This window comes from Antechinus flavipes, chromosome 6 (genome assembly GCF_016432865.1).
Source record: "Antechinus flavipes isolate AdamAnt ecotype Samford, QLD, Australia chromosome 6, AdamAnt_v2, whole genome shotgun sequence".
Lineage (NCBI taxonomy): Eukaryota > Metazoa > Chordata > Mammalia > Dasyuromorphia > Dasyuridae > Antechinus > Antechinus flavipes.
In genome coordinates, this window is record NC_067403.1 from 164,229,877 (window position 1) to 164,239,241 (window position 9,365).

A 9,365-nucleotide genomic window follows, 5' to 3' on the forward strand; every position below is an offset into this window, starting at 1 on the left:
TTGGAACATTTTTCAAAAGCATTCCATTCTTATCAGGTAACTCTTCCTGGAGATAATCCAAGAAACCACCAGACCAAAGAGCCTTTTCCCGAACTAGGGTAGAATTGATCTGTCACAGGCATGGCTTCTGGGAGATTGGGCACATGACTTGGGCAGTCATTTATGCATGATGATTATCTGTTGATTAACAGGAACAAATCTTTTGTTCTAAAATGAGAGAGTGCCATTTTGCCAGATGGGAATGACTTCGGTTAGGTTAGTGTTCCAAATGGCAAAAAAAAAAAAATCCATATATGCAGGATTAACAGCCTTACCCTATACCCAGCAAAATATGGCATGGACCCATTCCCCAATCTTTGGTGTTCTTGTAATATCAGAGAAGTCAGGACATTTAGCATATGATGTTCCTGACAAATGCTGACATGCTCCATAAACAATTACATGCAGTGGGAGGCACTGGCAAAATTCCTCCATTGATCTGATAGAAAGAGGAGACCTTTTGATTACCCAGTTTGCCAGACCATGACCACCCGTCTCCCAAAAAGCAGTGCAGATAAATAGTTTCTTTGTGACACCCCTCAAGACTTCCTCATATGCCAGCCATGCAGCTTGAACCAAGCCCACTGGGAGAACACACTAGAACTGGGCTGGTAGAAAAGGCAGGTTTCTAGAGGCTAGACTGGAAGCTTAGGTCTCTATCATAGTTGCAGCCTATTTGTGATGTGCACTAATAGTACAGGGGTGCAAGCAAACATGATTTTGAATGAACCATTTCTGTTTGACAATAGAAGCCTTTTCTGATCTACTATCTTGTTAAAGGAACCATCTTTTATCATCTAACCTATAAAAAGCAATTCTGGATAAAGGATAATTGTGTCATTCTGAATCATTTCTTCAGAAACAACTAGGACCCAGAAACATGTAAGCAACTGATTTTTCAAAAGTGGAATAGTGAGATGCCACTTGGGGAACTTGCAGATTCAGAAACCTAAGAGTTGCTTAATCTGGCCATCCACTGGGGCCTGTTCTTTAGGGATTGCAACCTCTTAAAAATATGTCTTGTAGAGTCACTAAAGTCCCCAAAGGAGACACTGATGTGTATTCTACTTTAGATTTTCCAGATGCTTATTCTGGGACCATTTAAAGGAGGCAGACCTTCCAGTGCTTCAGAAAATGGAGACCATCAGGATACTCAGATTGGAAAAATGGTTTCTCTAAAAAGTGGAGTGTCCAAAGAATCTCTGGATTTTCTTCTTTAAAATAGCAGAGTCAATAGGCTCTTCTGGACTATACCTAGATTCCTGTTTTTGTCTTTCATTATATTCACCCAAACTTAACTGAGTAGGCTAGTGCCTGAATTTTCATAGGTTTGATTTCTCAGTCCCTTATCCCTCACAGGTGCTATCATCGGATCTAGTGCCTCTGTTAATGTGGTCTCATCTGACTTGGTCAACATTATATCACTAATATTACAGTGTACATCAGTGCTCTAAGGAAGGAAGGACCCAGGTCTCTGATCACAATAATATGGCAATAAGAGGGAGAGTTCAGTTAACTGTGGGTCAAGGATGGCAAAGGTATATTGGACTCCTTTTAAGGTTGAAGCAAACTGCTTCTAACTAGTTTCAATCACAAGAATAGAGAAACAAGGATTGATAAAATCAATAACTCTATATTATTCACCCTGAACCTAGGCTACAACATTGGCAAGGCCTGGAACAGCTGCACTAATTAGGGATGATGACTTTGTTCAGTTCCCTATAGTTCAGTGAAAGCTGCCAGGTGCCATCTGCCTTCCTTAAGAGCAACATAGGGCAATTGAAAGGGGAATTTGTTCTGATGAAGTACTCCAGCTTCCTTCTTCTCCATCACTAGAGGAGAATTAACTTTTTTTTTTTTTAAGTGTCTTGGAGACTCAATATTGTTAGGTGTTAACTCTGTAGGATGATGATGACAACTCTAGTGGTTTCCTTTTGGCCCATCCCACAGTAATATGCATAGAGGAGGATGAAGGGGTTTGCGCAGATACTGATTCCCAAGATTTTATGATATAGTCATTCCTTCTACATTGTAACTTTCCATAAGGTTTCAGTTTTGGTAAGGTTTAGCATAAGAAATTAAATGGGAATTTTGCAAAAGCCACAAAAAGCATGAGAAAGCCAACAAAGGAATAGAAAAAATTTAGAAACTCAGAAATGCATAAAATATATGTATAGTTATATAATATCAACATGTCTTATCTTTCAATACCATAAATATACACAATTTCTTCTTTTTTGTTTGTTTTTTTGGTGAGGCATTTAGGGTTAAGGGATTGCCTAGGGGGTCACACTCCTAGAAAGTGTTGTATCTGACATTTGTAAATGTGACACATCTGTAAATGTGACATTTGAACTCGAGTCCTCCTGACTTCAGGGCTGGTACTCTTTCCACTCCACCATCTAGCTGCCCCCACGATTTCTTTTTTAAAGTTAAAATATGTAAAAGTTAAAGTTTCATTTTAAAAAATTTCTTTTTCATATAGTATTTTTTATTTCAACGTTGACTTACATAGAGCCCATAGTAGAAAAATAAAAAATTCAAACTTTTGCTCTGGTATGAAGGGAGAGTCAAAAAATTTTATTCAGATTATCCAGATTTATTGAGGGAAGTCTCTAACCCACTCAAAGTAGAAAGAATAACTACTCTTTTCCTTCAGTGATCTGCCTTCTATTACTTCCCAGAATAATTCATATAGTCCAGGGAATTAACAGAATATCTTAAATTTAGGTGGAGTCCTTAACATCCTTGTACTTAAGACTCCTTAACATCCTTGTACTTAATTTTCCAAAATAGTTTTACAAGTGTCCCATAGGCTGGCCATTAATTTTTTAAAAATCAAGTCTATGATTTAGGAGTCATACTCAAAGATCCCTTCTGGATCTCATTATTATTCAACCATCTAAAAGGGAGACTACTCCCCATTTTACATGAAGGAAGGTGATTTAAAGGTCCAGAGAAATGGGATTGGGTTTGAACTGAAAGCATAAGCAGAGAAAACAGGCCTGGAAAAGAAAAAGGGATAAAGTCAAACAAAGGTACAAATATCAACACAATTAGAGGAAAAACCACTAAGACAATATTCTTAACATTTTTTGTGCTGTGGATGGATCCCTTTAGTAGTCTGATGAAGTCTCTAAACCCCTTCTAAGAATAAAATTTTTAAATGCATAAAACAATATGTAGTATGACAAAGGAAACCAATTGTATTGAAATGAATATGTTATTTCATCATCAATCAAAACAATGTTCATAGTACTCAGGTTAAGAACTCCAGAATTAAAATGCTGTGGACAAAGAAAGTGAGATCCACTAAGGAAGGCAATTCAAGAAATAATATGTTCATTGCAGGGAATGCAGTCTCCACAATTAAAACTATAGAAAACAAGGGAAAGACGAACAAGGTGATCAAAAGTACCATAAAAATCAATAATAATGAGGGAAATATTAAGGTTAAAGAAATAAGTATAACTATCTATAAATGTAGAAAAGTGAAATGCACTTTCTTTATTGCACAAGTATTTATTAAGATTTACAATGTCAAAGCTGAAAGGGATTTTAAAGATAATTTAAATCGATTTCCTCATTATAGAGATGAAGAATGACAAAACCTGGATTGGGAATCCTGATTTTTTAACTCCACACCCAAAGATTGTTTTCTGGTACCTTGTTTCTGGTTAGGAGAGTTCTGTAACATTTGGAATGCTGAAGCTAGGGGGGGAAACTCCAACTCTCACCTTGAAGAATAAAATTTTGAAGAAGGAAATGGCCTAGAGGAATGAATGAATGAAAAAGTTTAATATATGTCAGGAAATGCGGAAAATAATTTAACAAGGTTTACGTTAAAAACCGATCTGCTTTCTCTTTGCAATATAAAAACAAATTGCAAGACAATTTGTTTTTATATTCAGAAGAATTCATGTTCCCTTCAACTTCATAATCAATCATGATAGCTATTATTCAATCCTAGGTGTAATTTCCTTCCTTCCTTCTTCCCCCTTGCCCTTTTCCTCCTCTCTCCTTTCCCTCCTTCCCTTCTTTTTCTCCTTCCGATAAAAGCAAAGAAGAAACCTATCCGGCAAAGAGACAGAGTTGTTAGCATATATAAATTATCAGACAAGACAGAGGATCACTCGGGAAGTGAACGAAAGGAGTCAGTAATCTCATTACAAAGATAGTATCTGCATATCAAGAGAGGCTTGATACAGGTCTAAAGTGACTGACTACAGCAATCTTGCCCGAGGGATCCAAAAATCCTTCTTTACCCTTCCCCCGCCTAAATACCTAAGAAATGCGCCCAGTGGGAGAAACTTGCCGAATATCTCACTAAGCAGCTCTCTTTTCTCTCCCAGGCAGACTTCATACGTAACTTATTGACTGACTCTGTGCTCTCTGTGTCGCGCGCGCGCGTGTGTGTGTGTGTGTGTGTGTGTGTGTGTGTGTGTGTTACTCTCCAGTGTGTGTGTCTTACTCTGCAGGGTTGCGTCTGGATGGGAGGACCCCAGCGGCTGCCACCTTCCAGGTGGGCGGGGCTCTTACGTAGTCCCAGAGAGCAGTTCTCAGCCAGCCGCCGCCGCCCCCTACTCGCACCTCACCTGCAGCCCCACTCTCAGCCTGCTCACACGGGTTTGACTCATCTTCCATGGAGGGGTGGGGGCAGAAACCGAGAACGGGAGGAGGGAGTGGAGGCGGCCAAGCCGGCCCTTCCCCCAGTGCCAAGGAGGAGGAGCCCAAAGGGTTCAGGTGAAACCGCGCACGCACGACCCAGCCCGGGCACCTTCCCCGGTCAGGACCGGCAGATAGGCGGACGGGCTAAGCCAAGGCCACCCCTAGAGGGTGCCGGAGCGAGTTCCTATTCGCCCCCCAGCCTCGAGACTCAATACCTCCAACTGATGGAGGGCAGCTGGCCTGGCCCTAGGAGCAGGTGACAAGCACCGGCGCCTGCCGAGGCGGGAGCCTGGTGAGCAGGAGGAGGAAGATGGCCCGGGAGCTGAGCCAAGAGGAGCTGCTGGACTTCCTGTGCCAGGCCGGGGGCCGGGTGACTAACGCCGCCTTGCTGGGCCACTTCAAGAGCTTCCTGCGGGACCCCAGCGTGGCTCCCGGCCAGCTACAGCAGCGCCGGGAGCTCTTCAAGAGCTTGGTCAACTCGGTGGCCGCGGTGCGCCAGGACCCCGACGGCACCAAGTACGTGGTGCTCAAAAAGAGGTACCGGGATCTTGTAGGGGAGGAGGGGCTGCGCGGGCCTCGCTGCGACCCCCAGCCCGCTGCTCCGCAGCAGCAGACGCGCTCCCCCGGAGCCCCGGCCGCCTCCCCCGGTAGCCGGCGGCGGGCGCCACGGCTGCGGCAGCAGTCCCAGCCCGCACGGCAACAGCCCCAGCTCGCACAGCAACAGCCCCAGCTCGCACAGCAACAGCCCCAGCCCCAACAGCAACAGCAACAGCCTCAGCCCCAGCCTCAGAAGTACCAATCCCACCCCTATGCTCAGCAGTATCAGCGCCGGCCCCAAACTCAACCCCAGTCCGAGCAGCAACAGCCCCAGAGGTACCAGCCCCAATCCTTGCCTCAGCAGTACCCATCCCAGTTCCAACCCCAGCAGCAACAGCCCCAGCCTCAGCAGCAACTGCGCCGACCTCAGCCTCAGCCCCGGAAACAGGCCCAAGCTCAATCTCAACAGTCCCAAACCCAACCTCAGCAGCCCCAACCCCAGCCTGAGTCTCACCAGTGGCAGCTCCAGGAGCAGGAGTCCCAGCCCCAACCCCAGCGGGCGAGGCGACAGCCTGGAGAGAAGGAATCAGAGACTGAACCGGCAGGTACAGGACCCGCAGTTCCGGAAATAGAGTGCAATGGACTCTCAACCAGGTCTGGGGATGCTCCAGAGTCCACTGACACCCGGGGAGAGGAAAGTGGGAGGCTGGGGGAGGCAGTTGCTGAAGGCCTTTCACCACAGGTTAGAGTGCGCACTGCTGATGCAGGGGCTCAAGGTGGCTGCTGCTGGGAGTGTGTCCAGGATAACCCTTGGGCTGGCTCAACAGAGCCACTCCTTTCTCATGGGAGACCTCTCTTGGAAGAGCTGCAGGCCCCGGATCCCAGCTCAGGGGGACCATTGGAAAGCACACTGCACTCTAGCTGGGGCTCATCTAACAAGCCTTCGCCATTGGCCACAGAAACTTTCAGGGCATCGGGAACTAGCCCTTCCTCAGCTTCCCTTGCTTTACCTGGGGACGGGTCAGAACTGTTGACCCTAAGTGGACCACATTCCTATGCTGCCCAGCAGCAGCAACGCACCCGGGAGTGGGTGGCCAACCACTCCCTATCCTCCCTGGGCACTGTTGCAGGAAGGACTCAGGAAGGTCCCAGCCGGTTTTGGTGTGTGCTGCCTGAGAACTTCCCTGAGCTGCCTCCTGACTTTGACCCCCTAGTCTCAGAGAGATTGCTGCTTCCTTTCCCTGCTTCCCCTCCACTCTCACCTGCTGGGCCTTCCGTTTTTCGAAGTATCCGTTGTCAATTAGACCTCCAAGATCTGGAGAACTTTGTGGAAGAGGACAGCCATGACAGTGAGGAGAGTACCAGTGGCCCAAGGGAGTCTCCAGGGGAGTTGGAGGAAGCCCCAAAGATTCCCCTAGAAAACGGAGGCCAGGAAAAACTCAGGAACCCAGTTGGGCCTTTTATCAAATCTCAGCAGGAAAATATTCCTCTCAATAAATTGCAGGGACCCATATTTAGAAGTGGTTATTCCCTTCAGCATATCCCAGCAAGAGTTAATGGGCCTGTTGTTACGCCAACCAAAACATCCAGAGAGTCCTCTAGCCTGCCGCAAGACCCCATGCCTTGGCCAACTGTCAGGTTAAAGAGATCTCTGAGGAGAAGTTCCAGGGTGGGGAGGGACAAAATGTCCTCCTCTGATGAGGAGTTGCTGGATGAAGACTTAGTAAAACGGAACCGTCGTCCGCCCAGATCCAGAAGGTCGTCTAGGGCAGGAGCACTACCTTGTCCAAAAGTAGATGCCCCTTTGATCCTGAAGCCAATAGTTCACAAGACTGTATCAGAGCAAAGATTGGCAGATAGAGTGTGGGTTCCCTCTGGAAATGTATCTTCTGTCTTAATTTCACTTAGACCTTCTGTACACAAATCGTCTTTAGTGCCCCTGGATTCCCGGGAGCATGAATGGATTGTGAGACTAGCAAGTGGCTCATGGGTACAGGCACTATCTCTGTTTTGGGAAGACCCCCAGCTGGCTCTTCGGAAAGACTTTTTGACTGGGTATACTGTGTTGCACTGGATTGCCAAACATGGTGCCCTCCAGGCCCTTCAGGATTTGGTCAAAGGAGCCCAAAAGGCAGGGATTGTCCTTGACATGAATGTGAGGTCTAGCTGTGGGTATACACCGCTGCACCTTGCTGCCATCCATGGACACCAGGGTATCATCAAACTTCTGGTGCAGAAGCTGGAGTCTCGAGTGAATGTACGGGACAGCAGTGGAAAGAAGCCTTGGCAGTATTTGACTAGCAATACCACAGGGGAGATATGGCAGCTTCTTGGTGCCCCTAGAGGAAAGCCCATTTTCCCAGTTTATTCCTTAGTTGGAAGTGCTTCTCCCACCAGGAAGGCCAAGAACCATGATGTCTCAAGGCACATAAGTAGAAAAACCTCACTTGCTGCATTACTCAAAAGTCAGCACAGCAGGTGGAAAATGGCTCACCAGTACGACAAATTCCGAACATTAGGGGAGAGGGATGAGTATAGTGATTGAGGTATCCCTCACTCAGATGTGCAGAGCATTTTAATCTGGAGTTATCCTGTGAACCAACTGCACACTTTGCCAAGATCAGAGTCACCTGGCTTAAAGGACTCAAGATGAATTGCTGGGGAACTGGGTAGGTCAGTGAGAGAATTAGCTTATGTAAAGGGCACATCTTCCTTAACTTGTGTTAGTAGCTCTGCCAGAAGTTTCTAGTTTTGAAGGCTCTGCTTTCTTAAGCATGAATGGCAGATACAGAACCAAGATAGGCATATGGAAAAACTCAGCACAGACCATCCTTTGTTAGCAAGGATCGAAATATTGGGATCTTGAGCAGATGCCCCAAGAAGAGAGCCAATTATCCAGAAGGTACTCAGGGCTCCAAGACTTGCACTGTGGCTCAGCATATTTTTTCTTCAGTGACACACCTTCTCTCCCTTATTCTTTATTATAAATCTTTCCCAAAAGTACAGAGAAGGCACAGAAAACACTATATTTCAAGAATCAGTGTTGGTCTTTATTTTGTGTAGTTTGATAGAGATTCAGTCTATGTATAGAAAAGAGGAATTAGGTTCAAAATCCTTTCCCCTTCAAGTATTTTGTTCTTTCTGCAGTTCCAGATGATGGGTATAGGAAGACATTGATGACAATCTGGAGAATCATTTCTCTAAAATGTTTTTGTATCATCTTGACAATCTGGTGAAGTCTATGGACCTCTTCTTGGAATAATACTTTTAAATAATTGAAGGAAATGTTGAATTTTAGACACCATTAAAAATAAAGATATATATATTTTTCTCATCCAAGTTCATAGACTCTAAAATATATCCCCAAGGACTGCCTTGAGGGTTCATAGACACCTCTCAGATTAAGTGGGAAGAATGGTTGATTAAGTATTTGGAAGAGATCCAATTATCTACCCCCAAAGTGCCCTCCCTTCCCTCCTCCCCCCCCATTCCAATACATCAATTTGAATGGCCAACCTCAAAGTTCCTCATTACAATGGGAACTGATAACTAAACTGAGAGTTAAAGGGAGAATCTTGCCTTATCCACATGGGAAAATGAAATGCAATTTCTGGAGCTGCTAGCAAAAATTCAATTTGCACTAAATGTGTGTCCAGTGAAGACTGTTTTGATGGAAACACATCATATCAGATCTATTCTAGGAAAGAATAGTTAGCCCATGTACTTAATAATGGAAAAAAATTCAGAACCATAAATGTAAAGAATGAAGAGAAACACAATATAATTCTATGCAAAAACTGTCAATTCTAAATGAATGACATTGGGGGTAATGTTAATTTTATTCAGCAGTCTTTTAATGGACAGTGGCAATAAAACAGTATTTTAAGTTATGTTTGTGTTTCATTTGTGTTTATGTTCAATCACCATCTGATAGCAATACAAACTTTTGCAATTTAGGATAGAGAAGTACTTAACACATTTTGCTTTCCATGTCTTGTTTTCCACATTGGATTATAAAATTCTTTAAGGGTAGTGAATGTCTTTGTCTTTTATCCATGTGGCTCTGAAACTATGGCTGAGTGTATTATTAAGCACTTACTGTATGCCAGGCATTGTACTAA

General features: G+C 44.6%; 1 protein-coding gene across 1 annotated transcript; it reads left to right on the plus strand.

The window, feature by feature from the left end:
* The first annotated feature begins 4,499 nt into the window (after positions 1–4,499).
* On the plus strand, positions 4,500–9,134 carry SOWAHB (sosondowah ankyrin repeat domain family member B). Its single transcript, XM_051964979.1, has one exon. It carries the CDS (start codon positions 5,018–5,020, stop codon positions 7,787–7,789), a length of 2,772 nt encoding a protein of 923 aa, XP_051820939.1. The 5' UTR covers positions 4,500–5,017; the 3' UTR covers positions 7,790–9,134.
* Positions 9,135–9,365: the final 231 nt, after the last annotated feature.